Source organism: Microcaecilia unicolor, chromosome 13, assembly GCF_901765095.1.
Source record: "Microcaecilia unicolor chromosome 13, aMicUni1.1, whole genome shotgun sequence".
Taxonomy (NCBI): domain Eukaryota; kingdom Metazoa; phylum Chordata; class Amphibia; order Gymnophiona; family Siphonopidae; genus Microcaecilia; species Microcaecilia unicolor.
This window is the reverse complement of record NC_044043.1, coordinates 56,593,381-56,616,729: the sequence shown is the minus strand read 5'-3', so window position 1 is coordinate 56,616,729 and position 23,349 is coordinate 56,593,381. Positions and strand designations below refer to the sequence as shown.

The following is a 23,349-nucleotide window of genomic DNA, read 5'->3' as shown; positions in this document are numbered from 1 at the left end:
TGTGGAAACCCACACATAGTTTTACTTGGATAGAGGAGGGAAGTTATCAGATAAGCCCATTTAGCCGGGCAAATGACAAAAAATTGCCTCTTAGCTGTTAGATGAAGCGCAGCACACAGCAGTGTGAACTCTGTCTTCTCCCCCCCCCCCCCCCCCTAATGCCTGCTCAGTTGCTGGTCTCTTAGCCTAGTTACTTTTTCATGGAAGGGGAGTCATGGTATGCACACATGTTTATTTGAAGCTAGGAGTGTGTACTGAGTATGTTTTCATTTCATTTGTTTTGTTTCTTGAAAACAAAGCAAAGAAGAACCTGAAAAACCAAACAAGAAAACAATGTCTGGCTCGTTCTTACAAGCCATCACTGACATAGTTTAAAGTGCTTTTGAAACACCCCGACTCACCCTCTCACTCTTTGGTGGTGGGCAAGAGTGATTCCTCTTTTCTCCTTTCGTTCCCCTTCAGCTGGCCAGGTGTACGAAGTACATGCTGCAATGGTGGGGCCTTTGCTAAAGGGAAAGTGCTAAGAAAAGTATTAACATTGTCAAAGGTACTGGTCTCCCCACTCTGCCTCTTTCAACGTTAAAGAGAAAACGCACCCAACACTACTTTGGGATTTAAAGAGGTCCACAGTTTATTTGGTTAAACCAACCCGAGCCATCACACGTATTCAGCAATGTAAACAAGGGTAAAAATTTCCTCTCCACCTCCCCAGTATGTGATGGTCAATCTTCCATAGCCCCCAGCAGACAATTGCCCTCAACCATCATGGTTTTAGGTACTGCCCAGCAGTTGCTCACCGTAGCACACCTCAGTGCGAGGGCTCACTCTGAGTATGTACCCATTGCAATAATGTTTGCTCTTGAGATGTGGTTTAAACCATCTTACATTAAACATTTTCAGCAGGAGGTTTTGACCCCACCTCCCAACACAGCTCATGCCCTGTGATCCTGAGGAGCTTCAGATCTCACAGTTCCTGCCTGTAATCTCAAAGAGGGACATGTCGGCTGTGAGATTGAAGCTCTTTGTGGTTGGGTCAGACAGAGAAAAAGCTGGACAGTAAGGACCAGATTCAGTGAATGGTGCCTAGAATTAGGCACCGTCAAGATTCACACTAAGCTAGTATTCTGTAACAGTGGCGTAGATACGTGGGGCCACGGGGCCCTAGGTCCCCATAGATTTGGTCCTGGACCCCCCTGCCGATGACCCTCTTGACCCCCCCAACCTGCCGTTGTCTACCTTTGCTGGCGGGGGACCCCAACCCTCGCCAGCCGAGGTCCTCTTCTTCCGGCGCAAGGCTTCGTTCTGTTTCTGAGTCTGACATCCTGCACAGACTCAGACATAGAACGAAGCCTTGCGCCAGAAGAAGAGGACCTCGGCTGGCGGGGGTTGGGGTCCCCCGCCAGCAAAGGTAGGTGGTGGCGGGGGAGGGTTGGCGGCGGGAGGGGGGGTCGAGGGTCGTCTGCAGGGGGGGGGTCAAAGTTGGTGGTGGCAGCGGCGGTCGGCGGTGCAGGGGGGGGGCTAAAATGTGCCCCCTCACCTTGGGCTCTGGACCCCCCTCCTGCCGAAGTCTGGCTACGCTCCTGTTAAAAGGGTGCCTTGCACAGAAGACGGACACCGTGTTTCTCTCACCTGTGCCTGCTAAAAGCTGCTGTAAATGCTCATGCCCAACTGACAGCAGTTAGGTGCACAATTGCTTGAATTCTACAACATCCAATTTCTGGGAGCCCCCTTTTGAGTTATGTGCTATGAGATCTAAGTGCACATGTTATGGAATAGGGTGTAGGGAGATCCACACATAACTTCGAATTATTGGCAATTAAGTGCTTATTAACTCCAGTAATTGATTGTTGGTGCCTAACTGATTATGCCTGGATCTGGGATCCACACCCAAATCTGGGTGATCTATACAAAATCTGGGGGTAAGTCTTGAATCCCCTGTGTTCCATGGAAGGGCCCTGATTTTGGGCAGGAGAGGGCCCTCCAAAGCAAGAGTGTTACGCTCAATGCGGGAGAGTTGCGGGTTTGCATTTTTCCTATAAGTCACCAAAATACTATTCATGTATAGATCTGTTCAGCTGATTGGTGGAAGATGTCTTTTTGCCAGTTCATAATTCATTAGCAGTGTCTAGAATTTCCCTGCACAGGATGACAGGCTCATAGCTGGAAGTGGGTAAAGCCTGTACTGGCTCACCCTCTGTCTTCCGACATGAACTCACTTGGTTGCCAGATATCTATAGCTATTTTGACAGTTTGATTTTCAGAGCTGGACTTGTGGGCTAGTTTTTTCTGTTTAGAATTAAAGAAGCACTTTAATCTTGCCAACTAGATTTAAAATACTGCTTGCCAACTAGATTTAAAATACTGCCTGTGGTCAGAAAACCTTAGGAGAACAAGTTTTAAATGAAAATGTATTTTCTCAGTGATTTGAGGTTGGCACACATTATGGGAACTCTTGTTCATTCCTTCTTGGCAGTGCGAACCTCATCTGGATGGAAGCAAGCTCTGAATTGAAGAAGAAAACTGAATTATTATTTTTTCCTACTGAGAGTATATAGCACCATACATCCTTGATGAGCCCAGTAACATCACAATGTTTTTATTGGCTGCTTAAAGTGCTTCTTTAACATTTTTTTGTGTTATGCAGTTAAAATGGAGCTAGAGAATTCTCTGAGCTCAGAAAATGTGTGTATATTCCCTTCATGATTTCAGAGGGGTTAAGTCCTAAGCTTGCAAAAGACATTTCCGAACCTTTTACCTGGGTATATTAGTTGTTCGAAAACTGCCCAGACTTTACCCACCTAGCAGTATACCCAAAAAGTGACAATGTGCAGGCTTTTAGGAGGGTAAAAAGTAGGATTCCCAGGGCATATTTGGATTGGGGGAGGGTGTTGAAAAACATGCATACATAACATTTTAAAATCTGTGGGGGAGGGGGTCTTTTACTAAGATTAGTGCATGTTATCTGCAATAGGGCTCTTAGGAATAAACTGGGTCCTGTGACAGATAACATGTACTAACCTTTTGGGAAGTATGAACTCCCCCTAAAATCACAGGTCAGGAATCTTGGGATACTGCTAGACTCATCATTCACTCTGATCCCACAAATTGATCCCACAAATTCAAGCAATCTTCAAAAGTTGTCTCTATCACCTTTGGCAGCTACAAAATTTCTCTCCATATATTGAAAAGACGAGTCTGACCTCAGTGGTCCATGCCATTATAACATCACAATTAGACTACTGTAATGCCTTGTTATACTGGCCAAACCAAAAAGAATTTGTACCAGCTCCAGCTAATTCAGAATGTTGCAGCACAAGTGATAGAAGGCTGCAAGTGGCGTGGCCATATCACACCCTTCCTACGAAAGCTACACTGGCTACCAGTATCTTATAGCGCTAAATTTAAAACTCTGTTTGATTTTCAAGGTCCTCAGACAGAATGGGCCAGAGTACTTAAAGGATAAGTTAGCCCTTTACACACCTTTCAGACTCTAAGGTCCTCTCAAGGATCATCACTATCTGTACCCTTGTCAAAAGAAATTATAGGGTGTGATACCTGTCAGCGAGCCTTCTCAGGAGTAGCCCCCATGCTCTGGAATTTACTCCCAGAGGGGCTTTGTGTAATTCGAGACTACCTGCACTTCAGGAAGCAGGTGAAAGCCTGGCTCTTCTCCCAAGCCTTTAATACATAGACAGACTGACTGACTATACCCTCACTCTTCACCTGGACTAGCTTGCTACACACACTGTAACTTAGATCAGTTCCTCATCTCTTGCTTGAGTTTAGCTAACCATCGAATTATCCCAACTGACTCTGTACGAGGCATCTTGTTCCCATCATATATCTGCTCTTGGCCCCTCAGCTATATGGTAAGCTGTATTGTAGAAAATCTTTAGCATCATATCTATGTTAGTTGAATGATCTAATGCATTCTTATTAGTGTATCATTAGTATTATGTTAACATTGTATTATATTTCTGGTATATCCAGTGCTATTAAATGTGTATATTTTTGATACTGTTTCACAGTAGTTCTATTATTAGGTTTCAAGTTACTGTTCTCAAATTTACCTCATTTATTGTATTTAGTTTATTCTTGATTATTTTACTATTGTTATTCTGTTAACAAAATTGTAAGTTTGATGTTAAATTGTACCTGCTGTGCACCGCCCTGGTGAATCCCTTCATAAAGGTTGTTAATAAATCCCAATAAATAAATAGTACAAGATTCCGCCCCCCCCCCCCCCATGTGCATTATTTTCAATTGAAAACGTACCTGCAGAAAAAGCAGGCCACAGCTCTGCGGTTACTTTTTCCTGGGGAAATTTTCAAAGGGAAAGTGTGCTCCTACTTTCCCTTTGAGAGCACAGGTAAAAGTAGCCGCTGGCAGCTGTTCTGTGGTTTATGATTTCATGCCCAGAACGAGTTCATGCCCTGAAACTGCAGCACTCTGCCAGCCCTCGGGCTTTCAGCACAACTTTGCCATTTAGCTGACCCAAAATAATGATGTGGTTTTCTTGTCACAGGTATGGGCTTATTTTACCAAAGAAAATGCAGCAGAAACTCTCTGATATGCCAAGACATGCGGCGTTTGCTGAGGATTCGGATGAAGAGGTAAGGCACTGAGCTTCCCACTTCAATTCTGCAACAGCTATTGGTGTTTTGGGGTTTGTTTTTTTTCCTTTTGCAGTCTAGTGACCAATATTAAGTTTGTCAGTATTATGACAGGAAATGTAGTGCTTGACCCAGCAGTAGTCTGTAAGCTGGAGGTCACATATTTGGAGCTAGGACAGGGGCTAGGGTATTGGGCAGCTTAGGTGATCTTTCAGCCTTACGCTCCCTCCCTTCCCACCTGAGATTTGGTAGTAGAATTCAATAATCGTGATCAGGCTAGCACCACCATCCCCAGAACAATACTGTGGTTTTTGGAGCACATTAGATCATATTTACAAGACTTACCTTGGCTCCCCATCTGGTGTTGTGTTCCTTTAGAAGCTCTTTTGTTTAGTCTTTAAAGCCATTAATGGTTCTGCTCAGGGTTATCAATGGGATCTATTGCAGGGCTGTAACAAAGGGAGGACAAGGCCAGGGACTGGAGCTACACTGCCCTTTTGGGTCATTATGTGAATCTCTCAGCATGCAAATCCAAAAGGGAAGGAGCTGGTCAAAAGTGACCCTTTCCTGGGTACTATTTTGTCCAGATATTCCCCTGCCCAATGCCACCTTATGTGCTGCTCGCTCCCTGAGGTCCTTGGAAGATTTCTTATTCTCGGTTCCATCAGACATTTGTTTGCAATAAAATTACTTATGAATTTATAGCTCTACTTGACATATACAACACTGTACAGTGATAATTATGCAGATACAATATGTCCCCAATCTAAGTGGGTATCTGAGGCAGTGGAGATAGAATGACTTGCCAAGGTTGTGACAGGAGTGGGATTTGAAGCCGGGTTTTCCCTGGTGCTCAGTCCAAACTCTAACATGAACTACAGGCTGCAAAAGAATGATCTTCCTTTCAGAGAGAAAACAGATATTCCTTAGCGTCCCTCCGGACCGGACCAGGATTGGACTGATGGGTTGTGCTCGCCTACCAGCAGGTGGAGACTGAGAAAAAACTCTGACTCTAGAGAGCCAATAGGAGCCCTGGCCATGTGACCTTAGCCTCAGTATTTTCTCAGTCTCCCAGCAGGTAGGAAGTGAGCCCATTAGTCTCTCTCCTTTTCTCTTTAGATATTACAGATATTTGTGATAATTCTTCTGTGCCTGGAATCTTATTTAGAGGCTTGACAGGGTTTCCTTTCTCTTCTTTCTTTGACAGCCTCGGGGGTGTTAAACTCGGGTGTCTCGAGTCCACCCCCCTTCCTCCCCATCTCCCTGGCTTAGCAGGGAAGGGCCGTCCCTTTCTCTGGAAAGGTGTACCGTCTTTGGGAGAGGCAGCCACTTTTAACAGGCAGCTGCTTTAAAAGAATTAAATCAAATAAAAGAAAATTCAAAGAAGCAGCCTTTCTTTCCCCAGACTTCTAACGAGCAGGCAGCTCCAGTGTTTTATTATGATTGAGGGGTTATAAAAAAAAAAAAAACAAACAGAAGAAAATAATTCAGTATCTGTGACTTTAAACAGCGATTTTTCTCGTCAGATTTAATTTCCTCCATTTTCTTGCGTTTTGGCGGCGGCAGTTTAAACAAATGAAAAAAAAAAAAAAAAAGAAAGGTGCGAACCGCGTAAGCGCGGCCACCTGTTTTTTCCGATATGGCTTAAAAGTTCAAACAGCTGCTGTCGGTCAGCGTCGCGCAGTTCACGCAGCCGGAACGTGTAAATTTTGCTCTCCCTTCAAGGTTTCTTCGGGTCCGGTGCTGCCTCCAGTTTTTTCGGGGCCTTTTTCGCCGGCTGTTGTTTCTTCGCCGTTCCACTGGGCTCCGCTTGTTCGGAGGTGTCGGGCACGCTGTCGACGATCGCCACAGGGCCAGTGGAGCGAACGGCGGCCATTTTGTTTCTCCCTCCATCTTATCAGTCGGGGATCTCTCTGCTGAAGGTAAGGCTGCAGTTCATAGAGCAGTTCGGCTCCAAGATGTGTACACTTTTGTATGTGCTGAACGGCGTATTCTAAAATGCTCTTCACATCAGCAGGCAATATTTGGTTGAAAAGGGGGCTCCTTTCATATATGGATATATAACAAGCTTTTCTTGTTTTAAATTTCTATGTATCACGGGGCTGTTAACACTAGTTTTTTCTGGTGCTCAGTCATTTTTCATTGCCTGGTGGAAAATCTACATCTTATCATAATATCATAATTCATTTCAAGCATTTTCCTCAATAGCTGTAGTATTATACAGTGTTTTAAGAACTTTAGAAACTTTCTCTATAGGCATAGAGTAAATTTCTGTCTTTCTCATTCCCTGGTGAATAGGACTACATTGCCTAAGAGTCAATTGATTGGTACTTTGCAATTCTGACCATAATATCTTAGTTCCTTTCAAGCATTTTACTCCATGCCTATGATGTTATATAGTGTTTTAAGAACTTAACAGACACTCTCAATGGCTGTAGTGTTATACAGTGTTTTCTTTTTCCGACTTTATGAAGCCTTCTCTAGAGGCATACAGTATATTGTTCAGATGCCATGAGGATATATCAGCTCTTTCATATTCTCTGAGGGACAGTCCTGTCTACCAAGCTCCCAGTCACTCAGCTGCCTTAGCAGGCATGCTTTATTCATGTCTTCCCTTCTTTTCCAACTGCCTTGAAGCCTCTCATATTTCATTTTAGCTTTCTTCTGGTTTTTACAGGACATATGGTCACTTAGAGAATAAAGTCATCCTTTCACTTAAAGATAGTGGACGGTCCTCAAACCATCTACTCGTGTTTGTCTCTACTCTATCAGTTCAGCATTGGCAGATTATAAACATCCTGGTTTGGTCCAGTATGCCTATACATACCATCTGCTATCTCTTCCTCTTCCTTAGAGACCTGATGTTATATCAAGCTTTCTTGAATTCAGATACAGTCTTGTCTACACTGCCTTCACCAAGTGGCTGTGGCACAACTTCACTTTTTTCGTTACAGGTAATTTCCAAGTTTGTCCTTTTTCATTTTCATTCTATGCGCCTTCACTCCAGAGTGTTCTTTCAATTGGAAGGGGATTCACTCACTTCCTGTGTATTTATACCATAAGTACATAAGTATGGTTATGCTGGGTAAGGCCTAAAGTCCATCAAGTCCAGCATTCATATCTAATGGGCATAGGTACATAAGTTTTGCCATTCTGGGGAAGCTCAAATGTCCACCTTTCTACAGCCAGAACAGCATTAAAGAAAAAAACAAACAAACAAAAAAAAAAAAACCTCTCACGAGAGTATCGAACAGAAATCTCTGCTCCAAAAGCAAGGCTTTGCAGTAATTCTGCAAACTAACGCATACAATATTTGCCATGGCTGTTCACCACTAGGAACACCGGGGACCCTGGGCCTAGGTTCGGTGTTTTAACCTGAAACAAGCTCAATATTCATATCTATTGGGTGTGAGTCTGGTACTACTACTACTACTACTTAACATTTCTAGAGCGCTACTAGGGTTACGCAGCGCTGTACAAATTAACAAAGAAGGACGTTCCCTGCTCAAAGGAGCTTACAATCTACATCTCAGTGAGGGAGGACGCATGACCGTGGTACGTGGATTAGTGGTATGTGGATTAGGGAGATCCAAGAAATTACAGGCCGGTGAATCAGACGTTCATACTGGGACAATTTATTTCTGTCCGGAGCGTACTACCATAGCTGGTGGACTCCTATATTCAGAACTTTCTATATTCAGAACTTACCCAACTATGGAACGCCATAGAGATAGGGTTGGAGTTTGTAGCCCTATTTAACTGGTGTCCTTGGTCACCCTTCCTCTTCTCCTCAGGATCCAGAGAATGGCTAGTTTTTTGCTTATGCATTAACCGGTCATTTTCAGCAGTACTCTCTCTTCCGTTCTTTTATAGATCTAAGAGGATGTTCATTGCGCTCTTAGGGTCATTTCATTCTTACCTAGACGACTGCCTAATTGGAGAAAGTCTTATCAGCAGAGTTCTCAGGTCACGCACCGGGTGTTGCATTTCTTACAGTCTCTAGGTTGGGTGGTGATTGTAGCCAGGCCTCTCATTTGATCTCTCATTTGATCTCTCATCAGATATCTCTGATTTTCTCTTTGTTTAGTCAGGTTGGCGCACAGTCTTTTGTCTCCTCTGCAAACATCCCAGTTTATATTTTTCTTGGTGACCTTGGGCCTTCGGCCATTTCCTCGCTCTATTCTGCAGAATGCAATTTTACTTTCTAATGCCCAAGAAGGAATTTTCCTTCATCCTATTGCGAATCTCAGGGTCATCAATCACGCTATTTAAGTGTCATCTAGTTATCTCAAGAACCTTAGTTCTGTCATTGGGATGCTTCGTGCAGTACACTTTTTGGCAGAAGCTTGTTTGTATATATTTTTTTTCTGGGGGACCTCAGCAATTCGTTTTACCTTCGGGTGAATTTTGTTTTCCCTACTGACAAACAAGGCGGAGAGAGCTATGTTGGTCCTTGCCATGGCAATGGGTTATGTCATCTGCCAAGGAGGAGTTAAGAGTATACTCTTGAGTTTGTACTCATTTTTTCTTAGTTGTGTCACCCTGCATTTAGGTGAATGGACTCTCATTTTTTCAGCCTTACTTCCTCACTGCGACACTTCAGGGCTATCTCTTTTTGCCTTCAGGCTCATGAACATTTCTTGCTTCTTCCGTTCAGCAACAGTCTTGACGGAGACAGGGACAGATGCCAATGTCCAGCAGGGGTTTTTCAGCCTTCTTTATGCGTTTCTTCCATCATCTCACTAGGTGTTTACGCAGAACCAAGGCACCCTTCTACATCCGGACCCCCAGTCACTCAAACTTATGGCGTGGTTACTGGGTCTGCAACATCTTTGATATTTTCGCAGGAAGTACTTCAAGTTTTAATTGCTTCCAGACAGAAATCTACATTAAAGTCCTATGAATCAAAGTGGCGACGGTTCACTCTGTGGTACTCCTCTCGCCACTTCATTCCACAAACAGTATCCATTTTGCATGTTTTGGAATATCTTCTGCATCTTGCGAAATCTTGTCTGTCTTACTCATCCATTAGAGTTCATTTGGCAGCTCTATCAGTGATGCATGATACTGTTGACAACCGCACGCTTATGCAGCATCCACTGTCAAAGCGGTTTCTTAAAGGAGTCCTGCACCTGTACCTCCCGCTTCATTCACCAGCTAGGTGAACTAGGTGAACAGACTCTTAAAGTTCTGTTTTCTAGTAGCCATAACTTTTTCTATAAAGTTTTCCTCTTCAAGCAGTGTTTCCCAGTAGCCATTGCAGCAAGTAGATCTATGTGTGGAATACTTCTACGGTTGGTAACTTCTTTTCGGTCTGCTGTAGTTTAAAGTTTTCACCTTTCCCAATCGGTTTTTTCTTATTGGTTTTGTCCTTCTAGCCAGTAGGCGTAAAAGTTTTTCTTTGTTTCTAACCCGCTATATCGCGAAGGATCAAGGAAATGAGAATGTCTATTTCTCTTCTCGCTGAGAGGGCAGTTCCACAGCGTATTACAACATATTCCACAACTTCAGAAGCGGGCTCTATTCTTACTACGGCGATTTTTGGTGCTCTCGGTGCACATTGGTAAGTTGGCAACTTAGTCCTAGTTTCATTTTATTTTGCTCATTGGGACACACTACATGTTAGTTGTCGCCAGGTGGCCTATGCAGCATGAACATTTCTCTGCAGTTTTCATAGGGTCCCTCCCTTCAGATTACTGCTTTGGTACTTCCCATCAGTCCAATCCTGGTCCGGTCCGGAGGGACGCTAAGGAAGGAGAAATTAGATCTTACCTGCTAATTTGCTTTCCTTTAGTCCCTCCGGACCGGACCAGGCCCCTCCCATGTTCTCTCTACTCTTTAGCTTCTTTTATTAAGTAGGAAGTGTATTCAGTAGGAAGTGTATTCATTCCTTTACGATTCGTGGAACAATACTATATATATACAGAACTTTACGTGGTCTATACCACTTCTCTGGTGGTTGCTGGTGAGCTCAATTGCTGGAATCTATCTATAAAACCTTAAATACGCCATACCACTTCTCTGGTGAGAGTTGTGGCTGAGCTCAGTTGCTGGAATATCTATAAAACCTTAAATATGATTTACCACTTTTCTGGTGAGAGTTGCTGGTAAGCTCAGTTGATGGAATATATATAAAATCTTAAGTGGGCCATACCACTTCTCTGGTGAGAGTTGCTGGTGAGCTATAAGACAAGTGAGCCATACCACTTCTCTGGTGAGAGTTGCGGGTGAGCTATATTATATGTGAGCCATACCACTTCTCTGGGGAGAGTTGCTGGTGAGCTATATTACATGTGAGCCATATCGCTTCTCTGGTGAGAGTTGCTGGTGAGCTATAGTACAAGTGAGCCATACCACTTCTCTAGTGAGAGTTGCTGGTGAGCTGTAATACATATCGGGCCATACCACTTCTCTGGTGAGAGTTGCTGGTGAGCTCTGATACTTGGCATTGCCAAGTGCTTTGTGGCTGCTAGGATTCCATACGGCACAGAAGGTCTTTCTTTCTTTCCTGCTTTGTTATTCAAATACTGAGGCTAAGGTCACATGGCCAGGGCTCCTATTGGCTCTCTAGAGTCAGAGTTTTTTCTCAGTCTCCACCTGCTGGTAGGCGAGCACAACCCATCAGTCCAATCCTGGTCCGGTCCGGAGGGACTAAAGGAAAGCAAATTAGCAGGTAAGATCTAATTTCTCCTTTATTTAACTCAACCACCAGCGTTTAAGAAAAATGTTGGCTGCTGCAGTTAAAATAAAACTGGGTACTTGGTGCTGGTATTTGGATACCGGCTGGCACAGAATATCTGGTTTCAACACAAACCAGTAACTGCTTTCTGATTGGTGACCGTAACCAGACAGGCTATCCTGACTTTATTCTAGTTAGCAGACTGGTTAACCTCTGGCTCTACCCACAGTCGTCCTGGCACTGTCCGGATAGTGCCAAAGCAGTCAGAGGAGATATTCAGTGGCACTATCCAGTTACTGCTGCCGAATAACCCTCTCCCTGGCACTTATCCGATTAGCAGCACCTGCTAACCAGATAAGTGTCTTTGAAAATCTACCCCATTGTTCTTTGAAATGGCTTTGATGTTGCTTTGTGCATTGCTTAGAATTGTAGATCGATGGAGGGCAATTTATCCTAAGAGCACTATATGCACTGCATGTACATTCTGAGCAATTTACAGTCCACCTGGCAATTTCTCCCAGATTCTATACATGGCGCTGAATAATGTGCACCAATATTTGTACGCGGATTGAAGATGCACACAAATTAATTAGCTAACGAGCCATTAACTTGCAATAAATTGGTAACTATTATTGCAGTTAATTGGTTGGGCAGACTGGATGGACCGTGCAGGTCTTTTTCTGCTGTCATCTACTATGTTACTATGAGGCATATTTTCAAAGCACTTAGCCTCCCAAAGTTCCATAGAAACCTATGGAACTTAGCCTCCCAAAGTGCTTTGAAAATATGCCTCTATGTTATGTAATTGGAATTTGTGCACACGTCCTGCTGCTCGCTATTCTGTAACACTGAGCACTGAGATCCCCACTAGCTTGAAACTCGGAAGGGGGTGGGGCAGGGGTGTTCTAAGAAACTGTGCCCATTGTTATAGTGCTGTTCCTGTACCTAAATGCCATGAGTTGGGCACTGGCCTTTATAGCAGGCTTCAGCTGGCATGGAAATCGGCTGGAAGTTCTATTTTGTAAACGGTGCTCAACTTGGAGTGCTGGTTGTAGAGTCGTGTCCTATCCCAAATTTTTTTCATCATCTTTTATAGAAGTTATTCCTTTATTTGGAAAAAGACATTCCAACCCCCCCATCCCCCCCCCCCCCCCCCCCCATATTAAAAACCATTGAACCAGCTAGGACTGCACCTGGACAGTTAAATGGCACTTAACCGGCTTTCTGGCGACATTCAGCAGGTTATAGCCAGTTATCCTCCACTGAATGTTCCCAGTTAGCGCCTAGGAGATAACCGGCAATCCCCAAATATTTAGTTCATATTGGCTATTGTAAGTGGCCACATCGGGCTGCTTAAATAGCTGGTGTATCTTCAGCCACTTTAAAGCTGGTATATCAACTTAGCTGGTTAACTTTAAATCGGCTAAAAATAAACCAGATTGTCAATGATGGTCAATGGAAACGGTCCAGAATTGAATATCTGAGCTGACCGCAGGAGTTATCTGGGATCCCTCCCCCACCCTGTGTTTACTCAGATAAATGATCTATTTGAAAATTGCGTACCCTGCCTGCAGCTAAAAGTACACTGTTTTTGCTTTGATTGCAGCTGCTGTTTTTTTTTTTTTCCATATCATTTTATTGATAACACTAAACATATCATATCAAATAATGCAAACAATACATATGAAAATGTCATCGAGTTTATATTGATTGCAGCTGCTGTTTAAAAGCCTCCCCCTCCCCCCCCCCCCACACCATGAAGTTGTCCTAGTGGACAACCTAGTTTGCCTCATTGTTAAGCCAGTCCTGCTTGGAACAGGGCAGAGAGACTGGGTAAAAGATATTAATGGAAAGTATAGGGTTTTATGTGCTTATCTACCCACAGTGGTAGAAAACCAGAGAAGCAACTGTGCTTTATTTGCTGTTATTTACTACTAGTGAAAGAGGCCCGTTTCTGGAGCAAATGAAACGGGCGCTAGCAAGGTTTTCCTCCCCAACACCCCCCTTCTCCCTCCCTATCTACCTGCCGACCCCTTCGTCGTTCTGACGCCATTGCTCCGCACCTCCTGAACGCACCGTACGCCATTGCTCCGCCCTCTGTGTGTGATGCCATTGCTCCGCCCTCGACGTCATCACGTTTGACGCGAGGGCGGGGCCCCGAGACTTGGCGATTTCGGTGGCTTCACCACCATGAACCCTTCAAACCCATCTTGACAGAAGTGACGTCAGTGTCTTGGCTTCACTGACGTCAGTGTCTTCAGAACGTTGAGGGTGAGTTTTATTATATAGGATGTTATTTTGTAACTCTAGTTATTTGGATCTTGAAGTGATCCTAGTTAATGCCTGTCATGGTAGTAGCTAGTAACTGCAACCTGTCTTGCTGTCAGACTATTACCTTTGCTTTCTATGTGGGAGACAGAAAAGTGACCGGATTAAAGTCTTCCAGCTTTGGAGAATGCCATCTCGTCATAATAATTTTGAGTTAAGTGACTGACAGTGACCTTGATAGCTTGTTGCCTGTATGAGGCATTTTCCTAACAAAAGAACTTCTGGCTTTCAGATTGCCCCAGGTTTAGGAAAGAAGTATAAGCTATTTGGAATTATACAAGGAGAAAATATATACTCTTATTTGATGTCCACAGTTTCTTTGTACTTAGTTCAGTTTACAGTCGTTTCCTACCTGTTTGTTTCCCTGATCAGTAAAGCAGTGTTGGTGGCTGTTTAGTAATATATGGGTGCCATACCGGTGTTTTAAATACTAGAGCTCTAATGTTTCTGGCTCATCGAGGTTCTACATATTGGTTAATAAACTCCTGCCAGAAAAGCTTTGAGAATTATGTTTCTGCTTGTGTTCCAGAAGATGGTGCTGCAGCCTTTGTATCTGCCTGGCCATATGAACTCCTCACTCATCTCCAGTCTGTAGGAATGAAGCTGTGAAATCCTAATGTTCAGTCATACAGAAGTAAAATTCCCTGTAAAGGATTTTTGACTACCTTAGTGGTTAGAGCAAAGGCCTGAAAAGAAGGGGATGCAATAACAATATCCCTTGTGTGAAGCACAATATGATACAATATCACAGGAAAATGAAACACTCATTCAAAATTTAATTAAGTTATTATGGACCTCTGCATAAGGGACAATCAACAACGTTAGTGGGACTAGCCTACGAGGTTGTGAGTGCCACCAGGCATACTGTTATCTCAATCACAGGTCCAGTATTTTACTAATCACAATCCTTACTGTGCAGTATGTGCTAGTACCCCAAATAAAACTCAATGTCCAAAACTGAAACTTAGTATCAAGCACGGTTCAGATCTTCAATACTGGCGCAAAACTCTAAATCTCCACTGTGTTTCCAGCAAACTCTCTTCATCAGTGAATATTCACATTCATTTCAAATTCATCATTGCAGAAACTTGTCCCCTTAGCATTCACCTTCAGCAAATATGTGTAAGCTGCAGAAACCACACTCAGACTGAAAATCTCCAGAAAAGAGCCCGCTACCAGCTAGAGTCATTTGTTACACTAATTTGATATCAGTCTTTCATATTGCTGATGAGGCACCTTAGCCCACTTTTCTTTGTAGAACTGCTTTAATTCAGACACATTCGTAGGTTTTCGTGCATGAGCTGTTCGCATCAGGTCCTGCCATAGTATCTCTATTAGGATCAAGTCAGGACTTTGACTAGGCCAATCCAAAATGTTAATTTTGTTTCTCCTCAGCCATTCAAATGTAGACTTGCTTTTGTCTTGCTGCATAACCCAATTCAGCTTCAGCTCACAGACAGATGACTGGATAGTGTCCTTAATAATTTTCTGGTGCAGTGCAGAATTCATGGTTTCTTCAACAATGGCAAGTTTTCCAGGCCCTGATGCGGCAAAACATCCCCACACCATCACACTACCACCCATGTTTGTCTGTTGGTGTGATGTTTTTACTGTGGAATGCTGTATTTGCTTTATGCCAGACATAATGTGAAGTGGAGGAGTGGCCTAGTGGTTAGAGCACCAGTCTTGCAATCCAGAGGTGGCCGGTTCAAATCCCGCTGCTTATGATCTTGGGCAAGTCACTTAACCCTCCATTGCCTCAGGTACAAACTTAGATTATGAGCCCTCCTGGGACAGAGAAATATCCAGAGTACCTGAATGTAACTCGCCTTGAGCTACTACTGAAAAAGGTGTGAGCAAAATCTAAATAAATAATAAAATAATAATGTGACCTGTAGTGTCAAAAGTAGAACTCTTTTGACTCGTCTGTTCATAGAACATTATCTCAAAAGATTTGGGGATCATCCAGGTGTGTTTTTGCAAATTTGAGATGAGCATTGATGTTAATCTTGGATAGCAGTGGTTTTCACTGGAGCTGTACTGAATAGTGTATTTTACTGTTCAGCCAAATACAAATAATGACAAATATTATTTGGCCACATAAAAATACCAAATATGAATAATGGGCTTTGAGCTTTAACATAAGAAATAATAAAAGAAGCAACTTGAAATCAGAGATCAAGGTTTTATTTCAGTAGGGTTATTTGTATTCAAATTTAAATCAATATTTGGCCAAATATGAATAATGTATTCAGGGCTGAATCGAATCAAATATGAATATTTGGTTCAGCCCTAGTTTCCACCTTGCTGCTGTCCCATGGATCTGATTTTTATCCAGTCTTTCTTATTGTGGAGTCAAGAACACTGACCATGACTGAGGCTAGAGAGGCCTGCAGTTCTTTGGATGTTGTTCTGGGATGTTTTGTGACTTCCTGGATGAGTTGTTGCTGCACCCTTAGAGTAATTTTGGCAGGCCAGCCACTCCTGGGAAGATTCACCACTGTTCCCAGTCTTTCCACTGTGGTTCAGTGGAGTCCTGAGGCTTTAAAAATGGCTTTGCAATTGTTTCCAGACTGATATATTTAAACAACTTTTTTTTCTCATCTCTTCTGGAATTTCCCTTGATTGCGGTATAACATTTTTGTAGATATTTTGTGTTGACTACTTAACTCTCATGGTAAGGTTCAGTATATAGTAAGGTTTAGAATCAACAGGGCTGGCTGCAAAGAAGCCTGACTCTTTTCAATCGGTTAAATCTAATTATCAATTAAATTTGGTTGATTGTGTAATGAAGGGGGGGCAGTTACTTTTTAACACGGATGGTATAGGTGTTGGATAACGTTGTCCCTTAAATAAATGATGTAATAATTGAAATACAGTGTTATATTAATTCAGGTTCCCTTTGCCTAATATTACATTTTGTTTAAAGATCAGAAAGCATTCAGTTTGATGTCCAATAATAGGGGAAATCAGGAGGGTATAAATACTTTTTCACATCACTGTACTGTATATGTGTATGGTTTAACACCTTCATAGTGGCCAAATACAGGGGTTCAAATCTTGTAATTGAATTTCTCTTTCTCCTGTCATGTTATTTTTGCTGTTCCAGTTCTTCAGGATCACTTTTTAATAGGTCATACTTTGTTTTAAATGATTTTGATGCCCACACCAGATCTCAATGGCAAGGGGAAGTGGTGAGAGCGGGCCTACAGTATTGGTGTGAATTCTCCAGTTCACAAGGGGAATACATGTAGTTGTAGAAAATCTTAGACATCTGCATTTACAGCTGCTCAGAGACACACAGAAATGACTATGGCCAAGCCCTACCCAAGCCTCCTCCCCTGGCCAACCTGGGGGGGAGGGGGATTCCTGTGTGCAGGTGGGGAGGGGGTGTTGGAGAATTCAGCGCTTCAGGTGTTTCTGTAGCTAGGGATCAGCAATTACAAATGGACTAGGGCAACAGTTTTTTTTTGCACTGCTCAGCTTCGTTAAATCACTGATCCTGCTGGATGTGCAGTCCTGCATGTCCATACAAGTATTTTACAAGAGGTTCTGCATTTGGCAGAGTTGTAAAAGACGGTAGGAATGACAGTACACCGGAAAAAAAGGCCCTGGATTGGATTTGGGAACCATATATCCAGAGCTTACCCCCCTAGATCCAGAAGTGCAGTGCTTAATGATTTAGAGAGAGAAATATCTGTTGCACTCAATTCTTATTTGACCACTATGGATGATGATTTTTTTTTTGGAGGAAGGGGGTTAGGGGTATTGGGTGTGAGAAGGAGGGTAGGAAGAGGATAGTAGGAAGCTATAAGAACACAAGATTCTCACCCATACTGGACCATTATAGAGCATTGATTTTTCTTGGGGGGAGGGGATTATATTAAAATTAAATTAATTGGATGTTAGTCACAGCAATGAAGGGAGACTCTCATGTTGTGTACTGTTTATCTTGGATGTTGTTTTGAATCATTCAATAAAGAGATTTTATATTAAAAAAGCAATTGGGGAGAGGGGGAGGGGTTGACAGAGAAGGAGAATTGCCAGACCTGGGTGTAGAAGGGTGGGAGAGAGAGGGAGAAATGTTGGACCCTGAAATGGAGGGGAATGAAAGAGGCAGAGATGCTGGAAGATGAGAGGGAGGAGAGAGAGAAAGATGTTGGACTGGGGAGTGGAAGGGTTGGAAGGAGGGGAGATATCAGATAATGAGAGAGGGGATGGGGAAATGTTGCACCTGGGGGTGCAGGGGAGGGAGGAGAGAGGAGAGAGGGAGAGATGTTGAACCAAGGACAGAGGAGAGAGATGGAAGAAAGAAGGAGAGATATTGGACCTGGGAGGGAGGGAGGGAGAGATGCTGGACATTTAGAATTAAAGGAGAGGGAGAGATGTTGGATGCAGGAGTGGAATGGGGAGAGAGGTATGTTGAACAACAGGAGAAAGGGATGTTCAACCTGGGGCAGAAGGGAGGGAGGGAGAGAAATTAGACAGTGGGAGGGAGGGAAGAGAAAAGATGTGAGGCTGGACCATGGGGAGTAGGAAAGGATGGCAGGCAAGAGAAGCAGAGATTCTGGACTATAGGGGCAGAGAGAGAAGGAGAGATGCTAAATCACATGTGGAGGCAGGAGGGAAGAACGATTGGGACAGGGAGATGCAAGGGGTAAAGGGATACGGCCAGGGAGATATCAAGCTATAAGGGTGGGGGAGCGAGATGAGGAAGAGATGCTGTACTACAAGGGTGGAGGGAAGGAGAGGTAGAGGAGATGCTGGAAATGGTGGCATCATGTAGAAGAAGCCATGGGAAGGTGTTAAGGAGATGAGTGAGAGGAGGATACAGAGGGTAGAAATATGGTAATGGGGAGTAAATGAAAGATAGAAGGGAATAGGAGGTTGAGGAAGGGAAATGGGAGAGCTAGGGTGTGAGAGGAGAAGATGGAAGGCTGATAGGTGAAAAATAAAAAGGAGATGGACTGGAAGATGAGAGAGAAAGAAAAGGAGGAAACATTTAAAAGGGAAAGATCAATATATCAAAGACAGATGTAGTGAAGGGATAGAACAAGACAGGAGAAGAGAGGAGAAATGATAAATGACAGCAGCCACTGGAAAGAGAGGAAGAGAAAGACAGAAAAAGAGAAACTGGAACCAACATGATGGAAAAATAAAATGTCCAGACAATAAAGGTAAAAAAAAAGTGTTTTGTTTTTTTTAAATTTGGAATTTATTAACTGGAATGTTAGCTTTGGGAAATGTGCATCGCAAATGTCTTTGTATTGTGTTTAGTACAAGAGAAAATGCATTTCTGTTTTTATTTATCCAGTGTTGCACAGATTTGACTTTTTGGGGTTCCAAGTCCAATTTTTGTTTTCATATTTCTATTTCTAGTTTTGTGATCCCTTGTTCTGTATTTGGTGAAGGTCTCTGAGTGTTTTGCATATGATTGAGGTGTGGTATTCTGTTTGCATGTAGTTTCTGTGTAGAGATCTGTAGCTGTCCCACTTACTCTGTTTTACCTGTAGTAAGTATATTGGTGTTTTAGGATCCAGTGTAATATTTGTAGTGCTGCATGTTCATAGGTAGATTCATGTACTGTATGTTCAGATATTTTTCAGGTTTTTTTGTTATTGCACAATGTGTCTAGTAGAAGTGGCGAGTTTTACATGCTGTTGCTCAGATGACATTAGAATCAGAATATTTTTTTTTGTATGATGCCTTCCATAGATAAATGTTCTATTTCTGATCTGCACCTGTTAGGGAGAGGTTGATTATTTGTGAATGCAGAGCATGTTTAAATTTAACTTGTAAGAACTGCTATACTGTGTCAGACCAAAGGTCTGTGAGGGTCATGTATGCAGTGTGTCACGTATGTGAGCATTATCTGTTTGGTGTGTCCCAACTGGGAAAAAAATATTGAGAACCACTTCCCTAGAGCTCACAGCATTTAGAAAGAAAAACATGTAGGTCTTTCCAAATTTATACCCAGATTCCTTGTCATCAAGCAGATGAATCCATTACAAATGGGTTGTGTCCACCTACCAGCAGGGGGAGATAGAGAGCACTGAAAAACCATAGTGCCGCTTGGCCACCTAGCTCCATCTGCCTCTCAGTATTCTCTATCTCCCCAGCAGGGTTGGACGCAGCTTATTCAGCTCCTTCAAAAATCTGCCTGGGGTGGCTCCTGGGCTTTTGCCAGTTGTAGCAGGGGTGTTGTGGCTATTGCAGCTTCACTTTAAAGGCACATAGGTTAGCCCTTTCCTAACCCTTCCCCCTATGTGGATGCAGGCATATAGGTTTGCCCTGTCCCTGCCTTTCCCACATTCTTCTATGTGGATGCAGGCACATTGCTATGTCCATGCCTTGTCTTTCCCACACTCTTCTATGTGGATGCTGGCACATTGGTTCGTCCTTTCCCTGCCTTTCCCACTCTCCTGGACCTCCGGAGTGCCTCTGTAGCTGCTGCCTCTAACTTTCCTCACAGCGTAAAAAAAAAAAACCGCAACGCGCTTGTTAGCGCTGCTATTCTGAGGCTTCCTTCTGTGTGTGCAGCGTGACCGGAGCTCTGTGACTCGGTCTGGTGAGGTAAGAGAGTCTTGTAGCTCCTCCGGGGAGGGCTCGCGATCGGGACGTTTTGGTCCAAATCCGCCATTTTGAAATTTTCCGCCGTTTTCAGCGATGGCTGCGGAGGTTGTTAAGCGCTGTTCACGTTGTGGCAAGCGCAGATTCGCAGTGGGGCTCTGTAAATCGTGCTCTTCAAACGTCAGGGCCGGCCCGAGCATGGCGAGCGAGGTTTCTTCCTGCTTGGTGGAGCTGGCAGTGGGCGCCATCTTGGATGCGCCGCATGGCTCGACCCCCGCAGGAGCGGAGGGGTCTGAGGCCGGAGGGGAGCCTCGGATGGAGGCTACCAGAGGAGCTGCTTACCCTGGATTGGAACCGGGAGGCCAGGGTGAGCCTTTCTCCCCTGAGTTTGTCTTGCTTTTACATAAAGCGTTCATGTTAATAATAATGTTAAAAAGAGCTCTGTCGCAGATGTCTGACTCTGTGTTGCTACCTGGTTCCCCTCCGGTGGAGACTGGCCCGGGATTGCCGTCAGGGTTTTTTCCCCCAGACAGTTGGCCGCAAGACAAGCGCAGAAGGGTAAATTCCCCTTCAGAGAGTGGCGCACCCCCCCTTCCCCCCCCCCCCCCCCCCCCCGGTGGTCGGGCTGTGGGGATTCTGAGGGGTCTGGCAGGCCTTCGTGGTCTGAAGAGCCAGAGGAAGGTGTAGGATTGCCACTGGATCTGGATGATCCCACTGCGGTTAGGATTTTCCACCACGAGGAGCTGCCAGCGCTTATTTCTGATGCCTTACAGGTCTCTCTATTGAAGATCGTGTGATGGGCAAAGCCTCCTCTGGTAATCCGAGGATGGCAAGTACTAAGAAGCCTGCTCGAGCCTTTCCTTTGCATGACTCCATCCAAGAGCTTATTTCGGCTCAATGGGCTGACCCTGAGGGGCCTTTGAAAGTTGCCAGGGCAATGGGGCACTTATACCCTCTCAGTGAGGAGCACTTGGCACGCTTGGCCGTGCCTAAAGTGGATGCCCTAGTCATGGCTGTGACGAAAAAGACTACCCTCCCAGTAGAGGGAGGGGTCGCCCTGAAGGACATGCAGGACCGACATCTGGAATCAGCAATCAAACGGTCCTTTGAGATTTCAGGCCTAGCCTTACGGGCATCTGTGTGCAGTTGTTATGCTGCTTGAGCCTGCCTCGCTTGGTTGCAACAGGCAGTGGAACAGCCCGGGGATGGAGCGGAGCCCCTTGCGGAGGTGGCACCGCAGATGAAGTCGGCCTTGTCATTTTTGTCTGACGCCCTCTATGATCTGGTCAGAGCTTTGGCTAAACAGATGGCTGTGGCGATGGCCGCTCGCCGCCTTCTATGGCTACGGCATTGGGCGGCTGACATGGCCTCTAAGCAAAGGTTGGTGGAGTTGCCCTTCCAGGGCCTTCTCCTATTTGGTGAGGAGTTGGAGAAAATTGTTAAACCCCAGCGCTTACCCGAGGATAGGCCACGGCCTTCTTCCAAGGGTCAGGCAGTTCCCTTCTCTTCCAGACCTCGCTTCCGTGAAGCTAGAAGGTACCGCCCGGGGCGTTCTGCTGGGTTTATTTCACGTGCCCGCTTTCAGCAGAGGAACTCCTTTCGCTCGAACAAACGTTCTGCAGCGGACGGCTCAAGGCTTGGAGTTCATGGGCAACCCTCTCAATGATGCTGCGCCGGCCCACTCCTCGATTCCTGCAGTTGGAGGACGTCTTTCCCCCTTTCTCGAGGAATGGGTCAAGATTACCTCAGATCAGTGGGTTTTGAACCTGGTCAGAGATGGCTACAGATTAGAATTCAATGCCCCGGTGAGAGACGTGTTTGTGGAGTCCCGATGCGGCTCTGCCATCAAACGGGCGGCGGTAGAGGAGACCTTGCAAGGCTTGTTGCACCTCGGGGTGGTGGTCCCTGTGCCTCCCGCCGAGATCGGCTACGGTCGTTACTCCATTTACTTTGTGGTGCCGCAAAAAGGAGGGTCTTTTCGGCCCATACTCGACTTACAGGAAGTCAACAAGTCACTAATAAGAGTGCGATATTTTTGCATGGAAACCCTGCGCTCCGTCATGGCGGCGGTACAGCCAGGAGAGTTTCTCACGTCTCTGGACCTGAAAGAAGCTTACTTGCACATTCCTATTTGGCCCCCGCACCACAGGTTTCTCCGGTTTGCGATGTTGGGAAAACATTTCCAGTTTCGGGCCTTGCCTTTTGGCCTCGCCACAGCTCCCCGAACCTTTTCCAAGGTAATGGTGGTAGTAATTGCCTTTCTCAGGCGAGAGGGTATCCGGGTTCACCCGTACCTTGACGACTGGCTCATCAGAGCGGACTCTGCAGAAGAGAGTCGTCATATAACAGCCAGAGTGGTCTCAGTACTTCAATCTCTGGGCTGGGTCATCAATATACCCAAAAGTCACCTGACCCCCCCCCCCCCCCCTCAATGTCTAGAATGTTTGTTGGTCCGGTTCGACACAGCCTCGGGGTTTGTCTTTCTACCCGAGCAAAGGCGGTGCAAGCTTCAGAACCAGGTCTGTCTGCTCCTAAGGATGCCTCGCCCGCGAGCTTGGGACATAGTCCAGCTGTTGGGGTCGATGACGGCCACCTTGGAAGAGGTGCCATGGGCGAGAGCGCACCTGAGACCTCTGCAGTGTTCCCTGCTTCAACGATGGTCTCCAATATCTCTGGATTACAAGCGCTGACTCACGTGGCTCCCTGCGGCCCGGCTCAGTATGGAGTGGTGGCTCTCAGACAGCATGCTGCGGCGAGGAATGCCGCTAGCGCTTCCCGATTGGTGCCTGGTGGTAACAGATGCCAGCCTGCAGGGCTGGGGGCACATTGCCAGGGAAAGCATGCCCAGGGTCTCTGGACACCCGAGGAGTCAGAGTGGTCTATCAATCGCTTGGAGTTGAAAGCGATATTCCAGGCGCTTCTGGCCTTTCACTCGACCCTGGAGGGACTGGCTGTCAGAGTTCTGTCGGACAATACGACAGCAGTGGCCTACATAAATCGACAAGGCGGCACTCAGTGCAGGGCACTGGCCGCGCAGGCCGCGTAGATTTGCCACTGGGCCTAGCTACATCTGAAGTTTCTGTCAGCAGCTCACATTGCAGGTCAGAGCAATGTGCAAGCCGATTATCTAAGCAGGCATCAAATCGACCCAGCGGAGTG

At 45.0% G+C, this 23,349-nt stretch overlaps 1 protein-coding gene across 1 annotated transcript in view; it reads left to right on the top strand.

Annotated features, from left to right (window-relative positions):
- Positions 1-23,349, top strand: part of NSRP1 (nuclear speckle splicing regulatory protein 1) — a 91,075-nt gene that overhangs the window by 18,967 nt on the left and 48,759 nt on the right. The window contains exon 2 of the mRNA XM_030185702.1: positions 4,526-4,613. Coding sequence (XP_030041562.1) covers positions 4,526-4,613 — 88 coding nt within the window. The remainder of the gene's footprint in view (positions 1-4,525; positions 4,614-23,349) is intronic.